Source organism: Cervus elaphus, chromosome 24 (genome assembly GCF_910594005.1).
Source record: "Cervus elaphus chromosome 24, mCerEla1.1, whole genome shotgun sequence".
In the NCBI taxonomy this organism is placed as follows: domain Eukaryota; kingdom Metazoa; phylum Chordata; class Mammalia; order Artiodactyla; family Cervidae; genus Cervus; species Cervus elaphus.
Window position 1 is genome coordinate 62,655,955 of NC_057838.1, and position 26,350 is coordinate 62,682,304.

The 26,350-nt window shown below is 48.9% G+C and overlaps 1 protein-coding gene across 3 annotated transcripts; it reads right to left on the reverse strand.

The window, feature by feature from the left end:
* Positions 1-684: 684 nt before the first annotated feature.
* Positions 685-10,921, reverse strand: LOC122682876 (cathelicidin antimicrobial peptide). 3 transcript variants are annotated; one of them, XM_043886178.1, is made up of 6 exons: positions 10,712-10,912; positions 9,992-10,099; positions 9,759-9,830; positions 9,100-9,158; positions 1,661-1,768; positions 1,458-1,529 (listed from the first exon to the last, which is right to left on the reverse strand). In XM_043886178.1, exons 1-5 carry the CDS (start codon positions 10,910-10,912, stop codon positions 1,738-1,740), a joined length of 471 nt encoding a protein of 156 aa, XP_043742113.1. In that variant the 3' UTR covers positions 1,458-1,529; positions 1,661-1,737. The 3 variants fall into 3 exon arrangements, with proteins under 3 accessions (XP_043742112.1, XP_043742113.1, XP_043742111.1); XM_043886177.1 differs by lacking the exons at positions 9,100-9,158; positions 9,759-9,830; positions 9,992-10,099 and adding an exon at positions 685-865 and having other exon boundaries at positions 10,712-10,918; XM_043886176.1 differs by lacking the exons at positions 1,458-1,529; positions 1,661-1,768 and having other exon boundaries at positions 8,971-9,158; positions 10,712-10,921.
* Between the last annotated feature and the right edge of the window lie 15,429 nt (positions 10,922-26,350).

Here is a 26,350-nt window from a genome sequence, read left to right on the forward strand (position 1 = left end):
GCAGATTTCTTCCCACTGAGCCACCAGGGAAGCCCTTCTAGGTTCATTACACACATGTGTTTGTACATCAAAAACTCTACAAGTTGTGCACTTATTGTTAGTGCCCAATCCCCATGTACATACAATATGTCAACTCCCTGGGCTTCTTCGACTACTGTGCTACTCTGGCCACTTTGTAAAATCCTTGATTCTCCTGGGCTTGCAGCACAGCCCCAACCCTCCCACCTCTTGTACCACCACCCTGGACACCTTGGGTCCTCCTCCACATCAGGCCCCGTACTTGATTCACTGACAAAGCCTGCTGACCTCCCAGCCAGGGGCCAATTACATCTCCCTTCTCAGGGACTGAAATGAAATACATTCATTTTTTGTTGCTGTAAGCAGTGTTCACATATGTGTGTTCATGGTCAGGTCCGGGGCATGGAGGGACCTGAGAATAAAATGCTGTCCTGGTTCTCTTAGCCTGCTGCCTGCCCCCCCCTCCCCTCCTGGTTGTTACAGGAGGTTGTTGTAATGGTTGTTACAGAAATAACAACCATTTCTGTACTGTGCATTTGTGATCTCACACACACACACATACTCACACACACACACATACACACACACACACACGAGGGCTCCCAGAGGTAAAGATCTGGCCCCTCTAAGTGAGAGGACACAAGTGAAATTAAAGCTTGGAGGAAGTTGTTTTCAGAAGACTTTACTTTCTCAGAATCCAAAAGCCTGAGCCAGGGAGGACACACATAGGATTCTTCCACGGGCTCGCAATTTACCCAAGATTGAGTAGCGGGAGGAACGGAATAGCTTTCTTAATATATTTTCCCAGCTTCTTACGAAATCGTCTAAATCTCCCAACACTCTGCAACTGTGAACCAGGAAGAGCCAGGTTACTTGTGGGAAAGGGAACCAGGGTTAAGAGCAGACCCATCTGAACCATACACCAGCTCCCAGGCCCACACTAGGAGATTTGGGGCCCCAGGGTGCCCTCTGGCTGCAACCTTTGAAGCACAAGGTTGAATCCCGACACCTATAGACAGAACAGCAAACTGAGGCCCTCGAGTGACAAGGGGCTCCCCAGGGTCACAGGCCCATCCCAGCGAAGGTGGAAGGGAGCTGGGGCTAAAACATCATTACTCGAGTCAGTGCCTCTCAAATCGTCAGAATCCCCTGAAGGCCTTGTGAAAAGATAAATGGCTGCACCCCACCCCAGAGTCTGAATCAGGAGGTCTGAGTTGGGCTGAGAATCTGCATCTCTGTCAGTTCCTAAGTGCGGACCCCACTAGAGAACCACTGCTCTAAGAGACACAACCACTGCTGGAGACCTGGGGTTCGCGGGAGGGAGTGGCCAGGGTACGAGCGCCCGCCTCTGCCCTGGATGGGGAAGGGGGTTTTGGTCCTAAGGATGTTCCACAACCCATCACCCTAGCAGTTCCTGCAGTACAGAAGGAGCCACTCACCTCCTCACAGGTGATGTTTATTTTGCCTTTCACCGCGTCCAGAGTGACTGTCCCCACACACTGCTTCACCAGCTGGAAGGAGAGGCTGGAGGTCAAACTGGAACCGCCGGGCCATATTCTTCCAGGCTCAGCCCAGGGACTAAAATGCCCTTTGTCCAGCAGCTTGGGAAGCATTCACCCACATCCCCAGCCCCCAGGCTCACCCCATTCTCCTTGAAGTCACACTGCTCCGGGGACTGCTGGCTTGTCCTGGGACACACGGTCTCCTTCACCCTGAAGCTCACAGGCTTCGGGACATTTGGGTTCTCATCCTGATCCAGGAATAAAATGGGGAGACTGGGCTCAGGCTCATGTTTCCTTCTCTGATCTGTCTCCCTGCCCCCACCCAGATGGCAGCCTCTCCAGCCCCCTGTGTGTCCGGCCCTGGGCTTGGTGCTGGGAGCCCAGGGGAGGGACAGAGCCCGTCCCCGGCCTCACGGGCACCCAGAGAGCAGGAGCGGACCGCACGGCAGCGCTGAGGGCAGCGCCTCCCCGCAGAGGGGCTGAGGGAGGTCAGGGCTGCCTGCAGAGAGAGCCCTTGTACCTGGAATCTCCAGGCTGACAGAGGCCTCCCTGGGAGGGAGACACCGCAGTGCAGAGGGGCTTCAGCAGGGACGTCACCTCACAGAGCCTGTGACCCCCTCCATCCCTGGAGCTCCCGGAAGTCCTGGGAGCCAGGTGTGCAGGGCGCCTGATCCCACAGCAGAGATGCTAAGGCAGGAAGCCTGGGGCTGGGAGGGTCCCAGGTCTGGGAAGGTTTCCTAAAAGAGGTGGGAACCCACCAAGTGGGAGAAGTGCCTTCCTGACAGGAGGTACAGCCTGAGTGAAGGGGGCGACAGTGTGGCCAAGGATGTCAGGAGACAGATCCCCTTCCCAGCCCCCTCCCCAACTCACGTCCTGCTCTGGAGGCGGGTCTAGCTCCAGGAGGCGGTAGAGATTAGCTTCTGAGGACTGCTCATTGAACTGATCCACAGCGCGAAGCACAGCTCTCCTGTAGCTGTAGGCCTGGGCGCTGGCCGAGGGCAGCACTAGTCCCAGCAGCAGTAGCCACAGTGACCACCGTCCCAGGGAGAGGCTGGCCCTCTGGGTCTCCTTGGTCCCCAATTTGCCACCTCCAAGACTGCAGGATTGGCCTTTATGCTCAGCCTGGGCCTAATGCAATGGCTCAACCAGGAGTCTTCCTGACCTGCCCCATCTCTGCCCTCCTCCCAGGGTGTGAGGTGGACTTGCCTCAGCCCCTGCTGTTGCTTCATGGAATTTCTGAGCAGTGGGCAGGGAGGCCCCTGTGCAAGGTGAAGAAATGATTTCTCCATCTCCTGACAACCTCTTGGCCTTTCCTGGACCCCATGAGGAGTGTCACAGGCAGTCTTGCTCCAGAGGATTAAGTCCTCCAGGAGATGGAGGGGCCAGGCACTATCTATATCCCCTCTGCCTCCACACCTCAGGATTCAGTGTAAAGGAGTGTATTTGCTATTCAACCTGCTTCACTGACTACGTTAAAGACTTTGACTGTGAGGACCATAACAAGCTGTGGAAAATTCTTAAAGAGATGGGAATACCAGACCACCTGACCTGCCTCCTGAGAAACCTGTATGCAGGTCAAGAAGTAACAGTTAGAACTGGACATGGAACAATGGGCTGATTCCAAATTGGGAAAGGAGTACATCCAGGCTGTATATTGTCACCCTGCTTATATAACTTATATGCAGAGTACATCATGCAAAACACTGGGCCAGATAAAGCACTAGCTAGAATCAAGGTTGCCCGGAGAAATATCAGTAATCTCAGATATGCAAATGATAACCACCCTTACGGCAGGAAGTGAAGAGGAACTAAAGAGCCACTTGATGAAAGTGAAAGAGGAGAGTGAAAAACAGGTTTAAAACTCAACATTCAAAAAATTAAGATCATGGTATCTGGTCACATCACTTCATGGCAAGTAGATGGGGAAACAGTGGAAACATTGACAGACTTTATTTTCTTGGGCTCCAAAATCACTGTGAGTGGTGACTGCAACCATGAAATTAAAAGACGCTTGCTCCTTGGAAGAAAAGCTATGACAAACCTAGATAGCATATTTATTTTTTTTTTTTTAGATAGCGTATTTAAAAGCAGAGACATTACTTTGCTGGCAAAGGTCCATCTAGTCAAAGCCATGGTTTTTCCAGTAGTCATGTATGGATGTAAAAGTTGGACTATAAAGAAGGCTGAGCAGCAAAGAATTGGTGCTTTCGAACCGTGGTGTTGGAGAAGACTCTTGAGAGTCCCTTGGACTGAAAGATCAAACCAGTCAATCCTAAAGGAAATCAGCCCTGAATATTCATTGGAAGAACTGATGCTGAAACTGAAGCTCCATTATTTTGGCCACCTGATGAGAAGAGCAGACTCACTGGAAAAGACGTTGATACTGGAAAGATTGAAGGTGGGAGGAGAAGGGGACAACGGAGGACAAGATGGTTGGATGGCTCAATGGACATGAGTTTGAGCAAACTCTGGGAGACAGTGAAGGACAGGGAAGCCTGGCGTCCATGGGGTCACAAAGAGTAGGACACAACTGAGTGACTGAACAACAACCCCTCCTGTAGGGCACCCAGTAGGCACAGAGGTAAAGTTGGATGAGTGGATGACAGCTCCAATCCCTTTTACAGTCTCACCCATCCAGCCTGTGCTTAGGCAGTCACAAGGTCAGACCATCCTCTTCTTTCTGCAACCCTCAGCCAGTCAGGGTGTCGGCTTCACCTGTCCCCTCTCCTACTCTTCTCCTCTGCCTTCCTCACACTAAAGATGTCAGCAGTTGTGGTCTGTTGGCTACACTCAACCTCTTTATCTTCACAGGCGCTGGGGAAACACTGTGTCTTCCTGAAAATGCCCTCTGCCCATCTCCCCTTGTCCCTGCCCTCCTGGGTCCCCTCCAACTCCGTGGGGGCTCCTGCTGACTCTCCTCCAAGGACTCTCCTCTTAGGAGGCAGGGCTGGCTCAGGTGCATCCAGGCTGCTTCTCCTCCCAGTCCTCACACATTCCTGGGGACGGCCCTTCTCAAGACACCAGTTTTCGTGAACACGCATCACTGCTCTGTCTCTGGGTTCAGGACTCCCATGAACATCCTAGTTGTTCACACTGGACTAATGGTGGGGTGCTGCTGCAGGAGCCCTGAGCTGGAAGCCTGGGAGCCCCGCCTGCTCCTTCTTCCTCCTGAGGACACTCCCCTGACCTCCCGCCACCGCTGCCCTGGGCCTACTCCGTCTTCTGTCCTCTCAGTGAAGCCACAACCTCCAGACTCCATGTTCTCTGATTTTCAGGTTCTCCCACACCACGATTCTCCCTGCATATCAATTTCTAGGTGCTAAGACAAAATGCTGATTTGACCATTGTATCCCCTGATTTCAGCATACACAGATTCCAGCTTGGCAGTCGGGTCTGAACCTTGACAATCCCATTGTCCACAGTGGGGACATCCCTCCAGTTCTCAGGTGTCAGGGTGCCCCACCCACCCCAACCACAGGCCACATCAGAGCCTCCTGCTCTCCTCCCATCTCTGCACCTGATCCCTCTGCTTGACCTGCCTTCCACCTTGAGAAGCCTTCCCTGACCTCAACCACACAAGGAAACTCCTCCTCTTGGCTCGAAGAGATTTCAGGACATCCCTTCTGATTTGACCTCAGTGACTCGCTGCCCAGTGCTCTGGTTGAACACCGATGGGGGTGGGGGGCGGGGCCCACTGGGAGGACAAGAGAGCACAGCTGGGAGAAAGAGTGTGCCCAAGGGACAGAGGAGTCCTGAGACCATGAGGCCCATTCTAAACCATCACCAGCATCACTAATCCATTCTAATCCTCATGTGCCCAGGAGGCCTGGGGTGGCTCGTGGACTCAGTTGCCCTGTGGGACCCCTGGGGGCTTGGCCAGGCTGCCTTGGATGGTGGCAGCCTGGATGGACAGTGCTGGATGCCCGCTCAGTCTTGGAGAAAGAAAGAAAGTTGAGCTTTGTGAAACCTGGTTACACAACCCAGATATTGCCTTGGTCAAGCTGTATCCTTTTCCCAAGTCAGAGGAGGAAGGGGAGATGATTACAATAGAAAATAGCTAGCAATACACATGGTTACTGAAATTCCAACTCTATGGGCCTCTTGACCTCCTGTACCACTCCGACCACTTTGTGAAACCCTCAATGCCCCTTGGCTTACTGCACTGCCCCGACCCCACCCCGCTCTGCACCACCACCCTGGACTCCTAAGGCCCTTCTCTCTTATCTGCACATCAAGCCCCATATCTGACCTGTCTGAGACGAGTGGACGGACCCTGCACCGCTCCGCTGTCATCACAGCCTGTGTTCTCTAGAAGCAGGACCTCGGCAGGAAATTAAGGGGCATGTGAACTTTGAGGGGGGTGGTCATAAGGAGGGAGGGAGAGGGGAGGAGAGGGAAGAGGAAGGAGCTGAGCAGAGAGGTGCTCACCTCGAGACAAGCCTCAGCCTCACCCACAAAAACCCTGGAACTGAAAGTGCACCCCTGCTTTAGGACTGACTGAGGTGGGGGCCGGGCTTTTTTGTCCCCTCACAGTCACATCCACAGGCCGAGCGCAGAGAGGACACAAGCCAAGCATGCCGTGAACTGATGCTCAGTGCCATTCATGAAATAGTCTGCTACCTATTTTCTCAGAGGTAAAACGTCAAAAAGGTCAAGCAGCAGACTATCTCACCAATCACTGGAGAAGGCACTGATAAGGCCTGCAGACCTCTCTGCCCGGAACCAGTTCTGTCTCCTTCTCATGGGTTGAGATGGAAAAATTGTTTGCATCATTTCCTTTCTGCTATCAGTGGTCACATATGCATGTTTAGGGCCTGGTCCATAGCAAGGGACATATGGTCAACACTGATGCAAAACTGGACAGACAGGACAGACCTGAGGCTGGGGACCTCAGGCAGAGGTGTGACACTTCTGGGAGTGGGCCACCCAAGGAGGGAGGAAGAAGAGGTGTTTTTCCATCAAGTCCCCTCAGTGGTTAGTTGAAGCTGCTCCCTGGATTCAAACTCCCCAGTGCTTCCAGTCTGCCACAGAGCAAAGGTCAGCTAGAGAATGGGGAGCAGGCAGGACATGGGCAGTGTCTGAAACACACAGGCTAGTAGACATGTGATCTGTGTGTCACTCTGTCTCTCACACCCTCAGGCAGAGCTCTTCACACTGATGGACAAGATGCTTGTATTTAATGGTGTAAATTTTGTACCATCCACGACCCAGACAATGGGTCCCAATCACGACAATGGTGTGATCACTCACACTCACCTAGAGCCAGACATCCTGGAATGTGAAGTCAAGTGGGCCTTAGGAAGCATCACTACAAACAAAGCTAGTGGAGGTGATGGAGTTCCAGTTGAGCTATTTCAAATCCTGAAAGATGATGCTGTGAAAGTGCTGCACTCAAATGTCAGCAAATTTGGAAAACTCAGCAGTGGCCATAGGACTGGAAAAGCTCAGTTTTCATTCCAATCCCTAAGAAAGGCAATCCCAAAGAATGCTCAAACTACCACACAATTGCACTCATCTCACACGCTAGTAAAATAATGCTCAAAATTCTCCAAGCCAAGCTTCAGCAATATGTGAGCCATGAACTTCCAGATGTTCAAGCTGGTTTTAGAAAAGGCAGAGGAACCAGAGATCAAATTGCCAATATCCACTGGATCATCGAAAAAGCAAGAGAGTTCCAGAAAAATATCTATTTCTGCTTTACTGACTATGCCAAAGCCTTTGACTGTGTGGATCACAATAAACTGTGGAAAATTCTGAAAGAGATGGGAATACCAGACCACCTGACCTGCCTCTTGAGAAACCTGTATGCAGGTCAGGAAGCAACAGTTAGAACTGGACATGGAGCAACAGACTGGTTCCAAATAGAAAAATGAGTATGTCAAAGCTGTATACTGTCACCCTGCTTATTTAACTTATATGCAGAGTACATCACGAGAAATGCTGGGCTGGAGGAAGCACAAGCTGGAATCAAGATTGCCAGAAGAAATATCAATAACCTCAGATATGCAGATGACACCACCCTTATGGCAGAAAGTGAAGAACTAAAGAGCCTCTTGATGAAAGTGAAAGAGGAGAGTGAAAAAGTTAGCTTAAAGCTCAACATTCAGAAAACTAAGACCACAGCATCTGATCCTATCACCTCATGGCAAATAGATGGGAAAACAGCGGAAATAGTGGATGACTTTATTTTTTGGGGCTCCAAAATCACTGCAGATGGTACGTGTAGCCATGAAATTAAAAGACGCTTACTTCTTGGAAGGAAAGTTATAACCAACCTAGACAGCATATTAAAAAGCAGAGACAAAAATAAAAAATAAAAAGCAGAGACATTACTTTGTCAACAAAGGTCCATCTAGTCAAGGCTATGGTTTTTCCAGTAGTCATGTACGAATGTGAGAGTAGGACTATAAAGAAAGCTGAGTGCAGAAGAATTGATGCTTTTGAATTGCAGTGTTGGAGAAGACTCTTCAGAGTCCCTTGGATTACAATGAGATCCAACCAGTCCATCCTAAGGGAGATCAGTCCTGGGTGTTCATTGGAAGGACAGATGTTGAAGCTGAAACTCCAATATTTTGGCCACCTAATGTGAGGAGCTGACTCATTTGAAAAGACCCTGATTCTGGGAAGGATTGAAGGCAGGAGAAGGGGACGACAGAGGATGAGATGGTTGGATGGCATCACCCACTCAATAGACACAGGTTTGGGTAGACTCCAGCAGCTGGTGATGGACAGGGAGGCCTGGCATTCTGTGGGTCATGGGTCGGACACGACTGAGCGGCTGAACTGAACTGAACTGATCCCTAAACACAAGCCCACCACTTCAACCTGGGACCCAGCTGAAGAGAGAGTGATGTGTCTCAGTGCTACAGGAAAAGCCAGGAGGGATAGGCTATCTCAAAATTAAGACTGTTGAGGGCAAGAGGTACGTCCTGGGCATTGCACCTGCAGGTTTATCCCTGAGACCTAACTGTGACTCTGTGAGTGTTTAACAAGGTGAGAATCCTGGCCCTTCATGGACTGTCAGCGCCACGTGAGCTGGAGCAGCAGCCCCACCAACACTGCACACACAGCAGGTCTCCTTACGTCCTACTGGGTGTTGGAGGAGGAGGGCAGGGGCGGGTGAAGGGCTCGGGAGGGACCCGAGGGTGGAGATGCTGTCCTGGAGCTCCTGGGGCTGCTGCCTCCCCTGTGCCCTCCTGGAAGGAGCAGGGGCCTCACGCTTCTCCGAGTTCACAGGAGTGATTACACACACATACACAGACACAAGCACACAGGAGTGATCACACACATACGCATACAGGAGTGATCAAACACATACACACACAAAAACACACACACAGACAGACACACACACATCCACACACCCGACACAGAGGGCCTCCCAGAGTAAACAACTCAGTCATGATAAGTGGGAGAAGGGGAGACAATTTAAACTGAGGTCTGGAGGAAGTTGTTCTCACAAGAGTTTATTTCTCAGAGTCCAGAAGTCTTTACCAGGGCCGGCAGACCCTTAGGACTCTTTCCTGGGCCCACAATTTACCCAATTAATCTGATTATTGGGACAATAATTGGGCCATACCTCTTCCAACCACGTACTATCTTCTTAAAGAGCCTTCGAAGTCCCCTGACACTCTGGGGCTGTGCAATGAGAAGAAACAGGTTACTGTGGAGGGAGGGACCCGGGGTAAGACCAAAACCCTCCCCACTTGGACATCCCCACTAACTGGGCAACTTCAGGAGGTTTTAGGGCCCAGGCACCCTCTGGCTGCAACCGTTGGAGCTTCTGGTTGAATCTCCACACCACAGACATATGAGGAATCTGAGGCCCACAGATGACATAGGGCTTTCTGGGGTCACAAGCCCATCCCAGCAAAGCTGGACAACAGCAGGGGCTGACAGCTCATGACTCAAGTCAGTGCCTCTCAAACTTCAGCACAGTCAGAATCCCCTGGAGGCCTTCTGAAAATACAAATGGCTGGACCCCACCCCAGAGTCAGATTCAGGAGGTCTCAGTGGGGCTGAGAATCTGCCTCTCTGTCAGTTCCCAGATACGGACTCCAGTAGAGAACCACCGCTCTAAGGGACGCAGCCCCAGGGCTGGAGACCTGGGGCTTGGGGGAGGGAGGGGCCGGGGTAGGAGGGCCTTTCTCTGCCCTGGATGGGGCAGCGGGTCATTGGTCCAAAGGATGTTTGACACACTACCCCCAGATGCTTCACAACCCAGGAGGGGTCACTCACCACAGCACAGGTGATGTCAAAGTTGCTCCCAACCTGGTCCAGGGTGACTGTCCCCACACACTCTTTCAGCAGCTGGAAGGGGAGGCTCCAGGTAAAACTGGAAACCCTGGGTCATAACCTCCCAGCTTTACCTCACCTCACACCCCAGGGGCTGGAGATCTTCCCTGAAGGCCCCTGCTCAGCTCCCCGAGAAGCATTTATCCCAGCCCTCAGCCTCCAGCCCCCAGGCTCACCCCATTCTCCTTGAAGTCACACTGCTCCGGGGGCTGCAGGCTTGTCCTGGGGCATACAGTCTCCTTCACCCTGAAGCTCACAGGCTTTCGAGCACTGCGGTCCTCCACCTGGTCAAAGATCAAAGTGGGGAGACTGGACTCGGGCTCGTGTTTCCTTCTCTGATCTGTCTCCCCGCCCCCACCCAGACGGCAGCCTCTCCAGCCCCCTGCGTGTCTGGCCCTGGGCTTGGTGCTGGGAGCCCAGGGGAGGGACAGAGCCCATCCCTGGCCTCACGAGCACCCAGAGAGCAGGAGCGGACTGCACAGCAGCGCTGAGGGCAGCGCCTCCCCGCAGAGGGGCTGAGGGAGGTCAGGGCCACCTGCAGAGAGAGCCCTTGTACCTGGAACCTCCAGGCTGACAGAGGCCTCCCTGGCAGGGAGACACCGCGGTGCAGAGGGGGCTTCAGCAGGGACATCACCTCACAGAGCCTGTGACCCCCTCCATCCCTGGAGCTCCCGGAAGTCCTGGGAGCCAGGTGTGCAGGGCGCCTGATCCCACAGCAGAGATGCTAAGGCAGGAAGCCTGGGGCTGGGAGGGTCCCAGGTCTGGGAAGGTTTTCTGGAAGAGGTGAGCCACCTAGAGGGCAAAGTGCCTTCCTGACAGGAGGTACAGTCTGAGCGAAGGGAGGGATAATGTGACCAAGGCAGGGGGGAGATGGCTCAGCCCCCTCCCCAACTCACGTCCTGCTCTGGAGGTGGGTCTAGCTCCAGGAGGCGGTAGAGATTAGCTTCTGAGGACTTCTCATTGAGCTGATCCACAGCACGAAGCACGGCTTCCCTGTAGCTGGGGGCCTGGGCGCTGGCCGAGGGCAGCACTAATCCCAGCAGCAGTAGCCACAGTGACCACCTTCCCAGGGAGACGCTGGCCCTCTGGGTCTCCATGATCCCCAGTCTGCCTCCTCCCAGCCCGAGGGAGCCTTCTTTTATGCCCAGTCTGGGCCCTGATGCAAAGGCTCAACCAGGAGCCTTCCTGACCCACCCCATCCCTGCCCTTCTCCCAGGGTGTGAGCTGGACTTGCCTCAGCCCCTGCTGTTGCCTCACAGGACTGCAGGGCAGCGAGTGAATTTTGTCTTCTGTGCAAGGTGAAGAAATGGTTTCTCCATCTCCTACAATACCTTGGCCTCCCCTGGACCCCATGGGAAGTGTCACAGGCGGGCTTGCTCAAGAGGGTTGGGTCCTCAGGAGACAGGGGGACCACACACTGTCTACAACCCCTCTGACCCCACATTCTGGTCTCCTCAGGATTCAGGGTAAAGGAATGTATTCACCTTTCAACCTCCACCTCTAGGCGCTGCCTGGCACCCGGTAGACAATCACTTAACACTTTAAGCATGGATAACAGTACCAACCCCTTCTAGAAGTACCCTTTCTACTTACATTTCCAGCCCGTCTCTAGGCAGACATCCATCCTACACTATTCAGTCCTCTGGAACCAACCCTCAGCCAGTCAGGGGCTTGGCTCCATTCGTCCCCTCTCCTGGATTGTTCGCCACCTCCTTTTTCACTCTAAAAATGCCCCATCCCAAGTCCGCAGCAGATATGGCCTGTGTCCCTGATACCTCCCATCCCAGTCTGAAGAAGAGTCATGTAGGTCACTGACTACATTTTTTTGCCCTCTCTCATGCTCAAGACCCCTGCGGGCTTGCTTCCTTGCTGGATCCAAAAGTCACACTCAAGCTTTGCCTTTATCTATACAGACTCTGGGCATCGCTCTGTCCTCCTGAAATTCCCCCTTAGCCGATTCTCCCCTGTCCCTGCTCTCCTGGGTCCCCTCCTCCTCCTGGGGGCTCCTGCTGAGTCTCCTCCTAGGACTCTCCTCTTAAGAGGCAGGGCTGTCTCAGGTGCATCCGGGCTGCTTCTCCTCCCAGTCCTCATACATTCCTGGGGAGGGCCCTTCTCAGGACACCAGTTCTCCTGGACCCGCATCACTGCTCTGTATCTCTGAGTTCAAGACAGCTATGAACACCCCCAGTTGTCCACACGGGACAGTTTGGTTGTACCTCAGAAAGTGGTAACCCAGACGGATGGCACTGGCTGTGAAACAGAGCTTTGGTCTTTAATCTTGCCCTGCATCAGTTTCTTTCCCAATGATGCTTGCCACCCTACCATGTCTTCTGTCTGTCTTTTAGCTATGGAAAACTTTGGTCAAAGGATAAATTTAATCTGAGAAATGCTGAAACAAAGGAGAAACAGTCAAAGGAGACTAAATAATGTAGTCATTAAGCATAGCCAAGGACCTTTAGTTCTTTCCCAAGGGCTGTGGATAATATTGAGTGTATCCTGTGAGCTGTCTTACAGATGCCAAAACCCCAGTTGGAGGAGTCAACTACACGCTGACCAGACTGTTCCCAGGACATGAGCTGCCACAGTTCCAAGAATTGACTGCAAAGAAATGGGATCAAATGGACTCTGGAACTGAAGATTAACTGTACCTAAAACAATCAAGATGATGCTGGTCAGACCACTGATGACCAATTTGAAGATGACTGTTAGAGATGACTGTGCTGTTTCTACATGTAGCCCCTCACCCCCGACTCTTGTCTATTAATGCTCTCAGCACCCCACCACCCCCTGCTTGTCCGGGTGGGCAGAGGCGGGGAAGTTGGCCTTTGGACATATGTCCACCACCCTCCCCGCACAGGTTACCGGCACCTGAAATAAACCAAACTTTCCTTTCCACCAACCTGGCCTGTTTATTGGCTTTTCAGCGGTGAGCAGCTGGAACCCACACACACATTCCTTTCAGTAACAGCTGCATATCAGCCTTGGGAAAAGGAGAGAAATCACCATAACAACTCGTGTGTGAACAATCTTCATGTCTGTTACTTTGTGAACCACTCAGAAAGATCACCAGAGATATTCAAACTGCAATCCAAGAAAACCTATTAGATTGCCACTGTCTGCTCTCACTCCATTTAAAGAGGTTTCAAGCCCAACACCTACAAATCTGGAATTATAATCAGCTCCAATCACTGCTGTTGTTCAGTTGCTAAATTGTCTCTGACCCTTTGCAACTCCATGGACTGCAGCATGACAGGCTCCTCTGTCCTCCACTGTCTCCCGGAGTTTGCTCAAATTCATGTCCATTGAGTTGGTGATGCTATCTAGTCATCTCATCCTCTGCCTTCTCCTTCTGTCTTTAATCTTTTTTTCCCTGCATCAGGTTCTTTCCCAATGCATCAGCTCTTCACTGATCCAATTGCTGACCTTTGTTTTAATTTTTTTTCTTTTGATTGTTTCCATAGAAATGCTTTTAGTTGAATATCTGATTGCTTGTACTCTGTAGGCCTATTAGGTGAAGCCACTCGCATCACTGCCTCCTAAAATGAGACACAACCTTTTACCTAAACTGGTCTTTTCTCCAGACTAAGAGACTGGTTCAGTGAGATATGGAGGAATTTACCCTCTCTGGACAGACTCAAACCTGTTTCACAGGATGGCCCCAAATATAGGTCAGTGATCTTGAAGGCCCCGGGAATTTGTTCAAGGATTTACATAATATTGTGGAGTATTTTCCTGTTTTCATGGTTGAAACCTTCAAATTTGGGACAACGGCTATAGAGTGGACTTCAGACTATTGCCTAATAATTGTTATAAGATTTACTACTATAATTCTATGTAGCTGTGAGTTTCTGGGTTTTAACCCCTGCTCTTTAACATATCAACAACCCACGTAGTTAAGGTTCTCACCATTGGCTCTGAAGCCTGGGCATCACTTGGTGGACTGTAGTATAAACCCTGAATGTTGATCTTTTTTTTTTCCTTTCTTTCTTTTCTTTTTTGTAATGCAAATGCATACCTTAAGCTCTAACTGCCAGGCATCCACTTCAAAGTTCATCTTCAATAAACACTCTGTCAGCCACAGGAGGAGAATAAAAAAGCCAGGCCACCTCCCCCTACAGAGGCTCCTTTGTTTCTGATTTCTTTAACTGACCCTTTGGGCCACTTGTTTTTTCTCTTGCTGCACTTTAAATGCCTCCACTTGTATTATACATTCACAATAAAAAGTGAGCCCTTAGGACATGAGTTTGAGTAAACTCCGGGAGTTGGCGATGGACAGGGAGGCCTGGTGTGCTGCAGTCCATGGGGTCACAAAGAGTCGGACACAACTTAGTCACTAAACAGCAACAACACAATAACACTGACCTTCCTTCCCAAAGGGGAGAGTTCAGGGTCTCAACCAGAACTTCCTGTGATGAAGGAAATATTCTACACCCATGCTATCCAGTATGGCAGCCATTAAACACATGTGACCATTGAGCACTTGAAATGTATCTTGTGTAACTGAGCAACTGACTTCCTAGTTTAATTTTCATTCCTTTCAGTTTAAGTAGCCATCTGGGTATCGAACAGTGGTAAAGATCCTTTTTTCCTTGGTCTTCTTACAAAATTTTTCTCCTCCTTTGTATCTCCATATTCCAAGGTGTTTATGGCAAAAGCATGGCCTTTGACAACCCCAAACTTTGTCTGGCCTTGCCCACTTAGCTCAGGACAAAAGGAGCCTCTCAAGATTTGCATAAATTGGCTGCTCTCCAGTCCACACGGACCAGAACAAAGCAACTTGCTCAAGACACTAAACTACCCAAAGACAGCTGTCAGGCTGAGGTTCCAGCCTCTCCCAGCTTCAGCAGACCCTCTCAACCCCCCTCTTCTCCTGCAGATCGCAGAAGGACAGCCAGGAGCCATTTTGAAAAGGACAAGCTATGACACTTATGGGGCTTCCCAGGTGGTTCACTGGTAAAGAATCCACCTGTCAATGCAAGAGATGCAGGTTTGATCCCTGGGTCAGGAAGATACTCTGGAGGAGGAAATGGCAACCCACTCCAGGATTCTTGCCTGAAAAATCCCATGGACAGAGGAGCCTGGCAGGCTACATACAGTCCATGGGGTTGCAAAGAGTCGGACATGACTGAGCACGCACACTCTGACACTAACATATATCCCAGAAATTCGACATCTAGGTATTTACCATCAAGAAATGAAAGCATTCTTGCATACAAAAACTTGTACAAGAATGTTGATGATAGTCAAAACCCAGGAACAGCCTAGACATCCTTCAGCAAGTTCATCAACAGTGGACGTTCACATGATGGAATGCTACCTGCCAGTAAAAAAGAATGAACTGTTGATACACGCATCGCGAATGAACCTCATAAACATTATGTTAGATATTGTCATAAATGAAAGAAGTCAGAGGCAAAAGACCTCATATTGCATGATTCTATTTATATGAAACCTCCAGAAAAGGCAAAGTTCAGTTCAGTTCAGTTCAGTCACTCAGTCGTGTCCGACTCTTTGCAGCCCCATGAATCGCAGCACTCCAGGCCTCCCTGTCCATCACCAACTCCCGGAGTTTACTCAAACTCAAGTCCATCGAGTCGGTGATGCCATCCAGCCATCTCATCCTCTGTCATCCCCTTCTCCTCCTCCCCCCGACCCCTCCCAGCATCAGGATCTTTTCCAGTGAGTCAACTCTTCACATGAGGTGGCCAAAGTACTGGAGTTTCAGCTTCAGCATCAGTCCCTCCAATGAACACCCAGGACTGACCTCCTTTAGGATGGACTGGTTGGATCTCCTTGCAGTCCAAGGGACTCTCTCAAGAATAGCAAGGAGAGATAAGAAAGCCTTCCTCAGCAATCAATGCAAAGAAATAGAGAAAAGGCAAAAGGGTAGTGCAAACAGTAGGAAACAGATCAGTGGCTGCCAGGGCCACGGGTTAGCAAAACAAGATTGACGGCAAAGGGAATGCTTGGGATGATGAAAACGTTCTACCTCTTGATTTGGTGGTAGCTCAGATTTACATGGTGGCTCAGACAGTCAAGAGTCTGCCTGCAATGCAGGAGACCAGGGTTCGATCCCTAGGTTGGGAAGATCCCCTGGAGAAGAATATAGCAACCCATTCTAGTATTCTTGCCTGGAAAATTCCGTGGATGGAGGAGCCTGGCGGGCTACAGTCCATGGGGTCGCAAAGAGTTGGACACGACTGAGCCACTAACACACACACACACGACTGTACATATTTGTTAAAAACTAAATAATTACACATAAGATTGTGCATTTTATAAATGCTGTGCTTAGTCGCTCAGTCATATCTGACTCTGCTTCCCCATGGACTGTAGCCCACCAGGTTCTTCTGTCCATGGGGATTCTCCAGGCAAGCATACCGGAGTGTGTTGCCATGCCCTCCTCCAGATTTTATAAATCGGTAATTTATATCTCTAAGCACTGGCAATGGGACGGGCACTGATCTCTCTCCCCAGCTCTCCGTGACCGCAGAGCCCAAATTCACATGAGCTGGCCCTTGAGTCACTGAAGATGAAAGAAAGGGGTGAAGGCAAGGAAGAGCAGTAGCGCTGTGGCAGCCCCCACCCGCCCACTCAGGAAGGCTCTGTGTGTGCCCAGGGAGGGGAGGCCCCGGCCGCCCTCGGACCACTAACCTGGGGCTGGGGCGAGCACCTACCCGGCTGCATTTCCATTATCTCTGTGAAAGCAATTTGGGGCCTGCATTGGATTAAGCAGGTGCTTCTCAGAGTATGTTCCCTGAACCAGGGGTCAAGCAAGATTCCCAAGAAAAGGATCTTACATTCAAATAAGTTTGTGAAACCTCCCCTGCTGTTTCTTGACAGTGTTAGTCACTCACTCAGTCGTATCCGACTCTTTGCAACTTCAGCCCTCCAGACTGTGTCCACAGAATTCTCCAGGCCAAAATACTGGAGTGGGTAGCCATTCCCTCCTCCAGGGGGTCTTCCCTACCCAGGAATCAAACTGGGGTCTCCTGCCTTTGCAGGCAGATTCTTTACCATCTGAGCCATCAATGGAGACTCACAATACACTTCAGCTTATTAAAGGCACTAAGGAGTCCTGAAGGAAAGGAACTTGTTTCAATCTGATTGATCCCATTTCCTCGAATGTAGCCCTTTTTCCAGAGACCACACAAACATCCCACAAGGCCCAGGCACGCCTTGGAGTCTGGATTTTAGTTTCAAAAGATTGGAAGGGTCCAGCCCCAACTCCCTCTAGGGCAGGTTTTACTCAGGGCTGGAAAGGGCTAAGTCCTGGAAACTGTCAATGAAAAGAATCAATAAACAGTCATTAAAAAAAAGGAAAAAATCTGTAATAAGAATAGAAAAGTGTTTTATTTGAGAACCAAGGACTACAGCCTGGAAGCCAGCTTCCCAGATTACTCTGAGAAACTGCCCCTGAGAAGCATGGTTCTCAGCACAGTTTTATATCTTTTTCAGAAAAAAAGACCATTAAAGAAGTCAGGAATATATTTCATCAAGGTTCAAAAAAAAAAAAAAAAAAAACCAGACCAAATAAGAAACAAATAAAGCCAAATAAAGTCTATTTTACAAAAAATAGACCAGCACATGCACAGCGAGTCAGTATGGCCTTGGCACGTGGAAGGGGCCTTATCATCAAAGGAGTAAAAGCATTGTCCCAGGAAGCAAAGCATTTAAGGTTTTGTGCTTTGTTTTGTTTTTTTACCACTCGGCTTTGTGATCTCAGTTACCCCACCAGGGATTGAACCCCAGCTGCGGCAGTGAAAGTGCCGAGTCCTAACCACTAGGCCACCAGGGAACTCCCCTAAGCTTTATTTTTAATATGGATATTTATTACTTCTGGCCAATGTGCCTTTTTCTTCAATAATTAAAACAGATATACAATGTATGTTTGAGAAGCCACAAGCAGGCTGCTTTAGTTACCATAAAATTCAAGTTAATTCATGTATAAGCCAGAATGGCTTCCCCATACCTCAATATGTGAAATTTTATTTTATCAAAACCTTGAGCTCAGTGGACTGGTGGTCCAGTGGCTAAGACTCCATGCTCCCAGTGCAGGGAGCTCGGGTCCAATTCCTGGTCAGGGAACTAGATGCCATGTGCTGCAACTAAGATCTAGTACAGTCAAATAAATAAGATAAATAATAATAATAATAAACAACCATGAGCTCTTCCTCCATCTGCCACCCCTCCCCAACAAGGCACCTTGCCTAATGGGGGCATTTGTCAACCAGTCAGCAGCAGGATGGCACAAGAAGCTCTAACTCAGCCAGGACAGAGGGAGCCCCAGGGACAATTTCACCTCCCAGAGGCCCAGGGATTGGGACAAGGCAATGTCACCACAGGCTGAGGTTTCTGGTTTCCAGCCTCTTCCAGCCTCAACACAAAGTGTCTCCTCTCCTCCCAGAACATTCTGTTAGGGGGATGGGGGTGGGGGGAACGGGTGGTGGGGGGCGGAGGGGGTTGGTCATAGCACTCAGGTGCAAACTATAAGGAGGTCCCAGCTGCTATCCAGGATCTCTAACTTCCAGAGGGAGGGCCCCAGGAAACCTCACAAGGAAACTCTGCAATTGGAATGAAGTCACGCACCCTCACTCCAGAACATACTATGGCTCCCAACTGCCCTGGGGTCCTCCATTGCCTAGCAGCTGCCTCGGACCTAACTTTGGCCTCCCCACCTTTACCTGTCAGGGGTTACCTCTCTCAAAATATCCAGTGCTGGACACTCACTCACGCAGTAGGACACATGAGTGTAGGGTCACACACCCAACAGTACTACATTAGCCAGGGACAGGCTGGGACAATGAGGGTCAGCAATCCCGTTTATTTCCAACTTCTGAAAAGTGTTTACTTGCTTTGTTCTCTCTTGCTAATGCCACCTGTGTTGTACACTGCTCGGGAGTCATGCCTCCAATTTCCTTAAGGGGGTGCCACTGAGACCAAGAGTGATCAAGAGGCTGACTCATAAGATATACAGCCAGCTGGGACTAGCAACACAGATTTGGGGCTTCTGCCCCTGAGCATGTCCCACCATGAAAAGGGCTCTAGAACACAGACCCCAGAGACTGGGGTGCCTTCAGTTTTTCACACGTGACAAGTCCCTCTAGCTGCTTTTTCTGCCAACACTCATTAATTCTATTCCTAAGACTATTCTTCTGGGAAACAAGTGCCCTCTGGTGGCCTCCTTGAGTATTACAATAATGCTCAGACCCCAGCGATCCGCCTCATCACCCTGGGCCATAAATTCAGTTTACCTTTTTTGTGGGGAGAGCAGGGAAGAGGAATAATGGTGTCTCAGGGCCCTTTCTAATCCTACTGCCTTCAGGATAACATTCACATTCTTTGTTTTCATTTACTCCACAAACATTTCCCCTTCTTTCTTCCAGCAAGGCTCTAAGCTGCTGCTCCTGCTGGGAACAAGAGAACTGTGAAGAACTTCAAGGCTTCAAAGCTTCAAGGCTCTCTGTGCCTGCTTCCCACCCTTGATGGGCCAAATGACTTACTGCACCATGACCTCTCTAAAGTATTTTTTTTTTTAATTTTTATCGGAGTACTGCTGATTTACAATGTTGTTAAAGCATCATTTTTTGGTTTTTGGAGCAACTGGAGAGGTGAAAAATCTGGAGCAGGGTGTCCTGAAATCTAAGAGCAGCAAATATTTCTTGAAGGGAGTAGTCAACTATATCCAGGGCTCTAACAGGTGACTGCCGGGCAGAGTAAGACAGAGCATGCAAGTTGGTACTAGATTCAGCAAAGGAAGGTCCCTAGAGAACTTGCCAGACCCCACGTCCATGAAATTGGGAGGGTGACTGGTTGGAGTGGGTTCAGGAAAAAAATGGGAGGAGAGGGATTAGAGACAGCTTTTTTGCATTTTACTGTGAAGGGGAGGAATGTAGCTGGAGGGGAAAAGTGGTGTCGAGGAAAAGTTGTTTTATTACTAACAAGAAACATTTCATTCAAATATACTATTCGTGAAGAAAAGTGAACAGATCTGGAGCGAAATTTCCAGAGGGTGAGCACCTTCATGCATAAAGTCATCCTCACATCCCTTTCCAGTCCCGCCACTCCCTAAAATCACCAGGACCCTAACTTCTATCACTAAGGATTAAAAAGTAGGAATTTCTTTTCCTTTTAATTATGCCACAGAGCCAAAGAGTATGTCCTCTTCCGTGTCTGGCTTATGTTCATCATCGATGGTACGGTTTCATTGCTGTTACCCATTCCGCAGTTGACAGGCACTTAGGTTGCTCTCTGCTGGGGCTAAGATGAATAATGTAGCTATGAACCTTTGTGAACTGTACTATGCCCCTGTGCCATCTCTCGCCTTCCCAGAGCCTTCCTGTGGCTGCTTCCTCACTTTCCACCTCCACCGCTCGCTCAGCACGATGAAGCTCTCCATGCGGCCCCATTCAGTGACTCCCTTCAGTTACAAGGATTGAACCACGGACTGGCCGCTCCTGCCTTGAGTGGCTTCTCCAGTCCCACCTTCCTGGGCTTCTCCTTCTGCATCCAAGCCACGATGTTGATGCTTCATAGAACCAGTCTCCTAACACACTCCTCTCACACCCTCTGTGGACTTTACCATCCTTACGCTAATGAACCCCAAATCTCTCTCCCCAGTACCAACCCCAGACAGTAGATAAGCCCCAAACTGAGCTCATCAAATTCCACCAAGAACTGGGCCTCCTATTGTTGAAATTATGCTCCCACCCGCCCAGGTGCTTAAGTCCTTACCTCAAAGTCTTTCTAGACTCCTCCTGTTCCCTCCCCATCTCAAGGATTCTGTTATCAAAACCCAATGAGCTCCATCTCCTTCCCCAGTTCCCAGGGTCACTCGCTCCCCTCCTATTGCAGAACCCCTTACCCCATTTCTGTCTGCATTTAGGGTCTTGCCACTCCTCACTGGCTTCCCCTCTCCCCCACTGATCCACCCTGCAGCGATTCCGATCCACCCTCCACACCCTCTACTGTCCAGAGGAAGAGGCCTCTTTCCTCTCCTTAAAATCACCCCACCTCATCCAACTCCAACTCTCCCCTTTTCCAACAACCTACACCCTCAAGTTTCAGTAGCTTTAATCTCCTTTGGGAAGTCCCTCCACCCTCTCCCCTCCAGCCTTCCTCTTAGCTCCACCAGCCTCCCCTCAGCCAGTATCCTTTATCATGATAATGATTTCAAGGAATCCTCTGTGAGACTACATTGGGCAGAGGTAAGCCTCCAGAGGTAGGGATTGCGGCATTTTATTCCTAGCATAAGCTTTGTCCCAGTAAGCAATGAATAAATGTTTGTTGAATGAATGAATGTGAGAATAGGGATGTTGAGTCAAGTAATAAATGACACAAGAGAAGCAAGGAATTTTTCAGAGATTTAAGGTGGAAAATATTTGAAATATTGAACTGGTGAGGGTAGGGAGAAGGTCATAGCTCTATGACTGAAGTGCCTATGAAGGCAAAAGGAGATGTAGCTTCTTTTTTCTTTGACTGTGCTGTGGGCAGTTTTGTGGAGTCTTAGTTCCCCAACCTGGGGTTGAACCCAGGCCAAGGCAGTGAAAGCTCAAACTCCTAACAACTGGACCACCAGGGAATTCTGCTTTTTTTTACTTACTGCTTTTGAGATGAAAGGTACCATTATCAACTTGCTGAGCCTATCAGCCACTGCCTTTCAAACTGCAGGTCACAGGCCATCATAACACATTAATTTTAGGGGTTTATCTCTAGGATTTTAAAATTTTTTTCATAGCTAAGATTCTTAAGTGATGCAAAATAAAAGAGAAAACAGTGTTTTACAGGTACTATTGAGTACATGATACATTGAAAATTTTTTGATATGTGTGTTCTAGGTCCTGGGTCCAAAATGTATGGGGGCCCCTGCTTTAAGCAATGGGTAGGACAGCTTCAAACTGATGGTGAGATGAGGAGATCAGATTTGCATTTAGACAGAGCATTTTGGGGTCGAGGGTTTGGGAGTCCAGCCAGATCTGGTCAGCAGGAGGAGACGAACAGGCAGGTGAAGGTGCCAGGGCTGTTTCCTGCCGGGGGCACTAGGGAGGGTCACAAGTTCGGTTAGGAAGGAAAGAGAGAAGTGGACTTGAGGCAAGTCCAGTGTAAGTTGCCAGCAGGCCATTCTAGGTGAATTCAGATGAGAGGCAGGAATTCAGGAGGGATATGCCTATCAGTAACAGGAATTTGGTAGTTCTCTGCGATAAGACAGGAGGCTGAAGAAGTACTGAAGGTGGGTGAAACTGTTCAGGAAACACCCATGAAAGAATGGGGGCGGGGCACACTTTCAGCTAGAAAAGTCTGTCATCCCAGAGCAAACATTTAACCAAGAGGCAGGACTCAGCCTGTGCTCACAAAATCATCCTACAAGGCTTGTTATCCAGCACATCCCATGATAAACACAAATTATGTATTAGAACAATGTGTGTGGCCTCTGGAATTCAGTGGCCTTAGAAGTCATTTAGTTACGTGGTTCCCAAACTTGCTTGTTGTAAGGCATGGTTCCAGCGAGGCAGAAAAGGAAAGACGACCTCAACAGAAGTAGGTTACCTTTATTCAGGCAAGGAGGGGCGACAGTCGGCCTAATGACCAGGCTGAGCGCCGAAAGGGATCAGGGAGGCTTCATACTTATAGGGAGGTTTGTGGAAGCGATAAGGGAAGCGTCAATCAAGTGGGATATTTTGAGTATTCTTTTGTGGAGATGACACTTGTAGTTGGGCAGGGGGTGATAAGTCTTCTGGGTGGGTGTAGGGGGTGGTAGGTTTCCGGACAGGGGGTGATAAGTCCCAGATAGATGCAGCTGGCCTGGAGCATCAGGATGGAACTAAAGTTATGCTTTGTTTTCTCCGAAGTTAGATGATTCAGCAAGGGGCCTTTGAGACTGTTGTTCTCTTTTCTAGGCCCAAAAGACTCCTTCACTTGTATTTCAGAACAATTCATAGAGCTTCCTGATTATACAGATTCCAGGAAGGGCCCCACACCAAGCCTATGGAATCAAAATATCCAAAGGAGGGACTTCAGTGGTGGTGGCTCAGTGGTAAAGAATCCAACTGCCAATGCAGGAGACGGGTTCAATCCCTAGTCCGGGAATATCCCACAACTTCCTCAGAGCAGCTAAGCCTGTACTCCACAAGAGAAACCACTGCAATGAGAAGCCCAAGCACCTCACTCAACCAGAGAAAAGCCTACACAGCAACAAAGACTTAGTGCAGTCAAAATAAATAAATAACAATTTTACTAATATATTCGAGGGAGACCAGAGAGTCTGTATTTTCAAACAAGCTCCTCAACTGGTAGCCATTAAAAAAAAAAAAAAGAGGAACTTTATCTGTTGATATTGAACCAACTCCAACATACATGAAGTGGAAAAAAGCGAGATTCAGCACAATGTTTATAACATGTTGCCATCTGTGAAAACTGAAAAGTATATGTGGGAGAATATGTACAAGCACGTGTTAGCACAGACCCAGGTTCTAGGAGACACACACACAAATCTGGCCACAGGGAGGAAAACAGGGTACCTGGGGACAGGGATGGGAGGGAGATTTCATCTAGGCCTTTTTTGGTATCATTTGAATTTGTACCATGGAAATGGATTGCCAACTCAGTAAGTAAATAAATAAATGTCAAAGCTCCCTGGATAATTGTAATGTAGGCCTGGATTTGGGAATTCTTGATTCTAGGTACTCCTCACCCCCACACAGCATCTAAGACACTGGTTATACATTCTCTTGTGGACTGCTCATTCCATCTTGGAAAACTGTTAGTTCTGATTTTCCTTTTTAGTGTTAAACTGAAACCATGTGAGCCTCCAGGGAGGCTCACTGCTGCCTCAGGTAACCATGCAGAATAAATCCAATCTGGCTAACTGCACAGTTGGGTAAAAGGAGAGTGAGCACATGTAAAACATTAAATAAGCTCGGATTATCTTTTTCAAATATAAATGTAAACCTTTCAACGATTTCCCATTGCCCTTGAGATAAAAGCTGAAGAATGTGGTGAGCCCCTGCAGAGTCTGGGCCACCGCCAACCTCCCCTCCCACTCCTTCTCTGCCACACACAGGGAGGGGACTTCTTCCAGCTTCAGAGCCTTTGCTTAGGGTCTGTCCCTCTGCCTTGAGGGCTTCCCTAGTAGCTCGGATGGTAAAGCATCTGCCTGCAATGCAGAAGACCCGGGTTCAATCCCTGGTCAGGAAGGTCCCTGGTAGGGAAGGTCCCCTGGAGAAGGAAATGGCAACCCACTCCAGTATTCTTGCCTGGAGAATTCCATGGACAGAGGAGCCTGGTGGGCTAGAGTCCATGGGGTCATGAAAAGTCGGACACGACTGAGCAACTAACAAACCCACTCTGCCTTGAATACACTCTCTTCCCCTCCTAAGGACTTATCTTCCTGGACACTTTCTGAAGGACTCCCTGACGGTACCAGACCAGATCAAATTCCCTTCTTAAACACTCTCAAAGCAGTCATATTTTTTCTCCACAGCCATATTCAACCTACAGGTACTGAAGGGTTCCCAGAATCAAACACAATAGTAAAGGAAATGGGGGAGGGGTCCCTACCCTTAAGAGTTTATAATCCTTTAGGGAAAGGGGGAATGCACCCTGATTAAATTATCACAGAAAGAAGTGTAAACACTAGGTGCCTGGGGGGTGGATGGTTAGCAGGCGAATGTATCAGTGAGGGTATCTGAGGGTGGAGCCTTCCTGAAAAGGTGAGTATCAGCTGAGTGAAGAAGGGTATTCCAGGGAAGTCTCCAAGGAAGAATTAATCCTGTCTGTTTGGATCTGGAAAACTGGTAGGCTGTCAGTAGAGATTCAATGAGTGAGCAAACATCGACTTGCCTCAAAGCAGAGATGGATTAGAAATCAGACCTCTCAATTCACAGCAAGGTGTTCTTCCCGTCCCCCAGAGCTGCTCCAGGACTTCGGAGAGCATGTCTGAGAGAATAGGGAAAAGGATGTGGTTCAGTTATTCTTTTCCTTTTGCTTTCATTTCACAATCCATGGACCTAAACATAATAAAATCACCCTCAACACTTCATCAAACTTTTAAAAAGGAAAAAAAAAGAAAATGAATGGTTCTCTAACATTTCTGACACTGTTTTCATTCCAATATTTGGATTTGATCCCATTCAGGAAACCTCTGTCTGCTCAGGTTAAGGACTTTCCATTCCTTTAACCATGAAACAAATATTGATTGTAGAATTACAATGCATATACCCATACAAAAAGTTCAAAATGTTGACCACTGTTTCTTTGAAGCTGGTAGAATTACAGATGATTTTTTGAATTATAACTATTTGTATTTTCTAAGGCTGTAATTATTTTGTAGTATTTGCATAATACAAACCTTTGAAACACAAAGCTTTTTGTTTTTTTAGTTGAAGTATAGCAGATTTACAATGTTATGTTAGTTTTAGTTGTATAGCAGTGACTCTGCTATTATATATATATATATATATACACACACACATAGTGTGTATTATATATATCCTTTTTCAGGTTATTACAAAATATTGAGTATAGTTCCCTGTGCTATACAGTAGGTCCTTGTTGGTTATCTATTTTATATATAGTAGTGTGTGTATATGTTAATCCCATCCCCCTAATTTATTCCATGTCCCAAGGAAAAGCTTTTTAAAAAAATATTTGAGCTTGTGGTAGGCCAAAAACAGAGGTAGTGGTCATAATCTTAACCAAACACCCAAAATATTTGAATACACAAGCTAAATAAGCAGAGTATTTGCTCTAAACATGCTACCGAAAGACAAATCCTTTTCAAGACTGACCGCTGTACCTCTGCCTCTCTTATAAAATCATTCATTCTAGGAATCCTCATTGGTGCAAGGGATACTACAACAAATCTGGTCACCTATAAAGTGGGGATAATTTCTCTCTCATAGAATTGTAAGAATTAAACGAATGAATAAATAAAGGCCTTGTAACAGTGGGACATAAGCACTACACAAGTGTTTACTATTATTATATTTGTTGCTGTTTAGACACAAAGTGAAGTATTAGTCACTCAGTTGTATCTGACTCTTTGCGACCCCATGGACTGTAGCCCGCCAGGCTCCTCTGCCTCCTCCTGCCAGGCAAGAACAGGGAAGTGGGTTGCCATTTCCTTCTCCAGGAGATCTTCTGGACCCAGAGATAGAACCCGAGCCTCCAGCATTGGCAAGCAGATTGTTTACCACTGAACCACCAGGTGTTGCTTATCTAGGCACTCCGAATGAAGCCAGAAAGGGTGCAAGAGAAGGAACTGGTTCTGAGAAAATATACCAAAGCTAAAATAGAGGTGAGCAAACAATGCCGAGGCCCACAACGCAGGCCATAGGGTTAAGTCTTGTAATCAGCAGCTCAAGGACAGGACAGCCGGCTGGACAGGAGCCTCAGTGCTCCAGAGTTGGGCCTGTGTTCGTGAGGCAGGGCCCAGTCCTTGGGTCATCCAGTTCTCTCTCATGCTAAAACTGGGGCCTGGGGGCCCAGAGCGGAAGAGGGGACCGAACAGCTTTCTCTACCCTCCACATTTCCTCACC

Coding starts and splice junctions, on each gene's coding strand:
- LOC122682876 (XM_043886176.1), bottom strand. CDS start 10,912: ATGGAGACCCAGAGGGCCAGCGTCTCCCTGGGAAGGTGGTCACTGTGG. Junction 9,831..9,991: donor GTGACTTCAAGGAGAATGGG/GTGAGCCTGGGG, acceptor CTCCCCTTCCAG/CTGCTGAAAGAGTGTGTGGG. Junction 9,159..9,758: donor TTGACATCACCTGTGCTGTG/GTGAGTGACCCC, acceptor CTCATTGCACAG/CCCCAGAGTGTCAGGGGACT.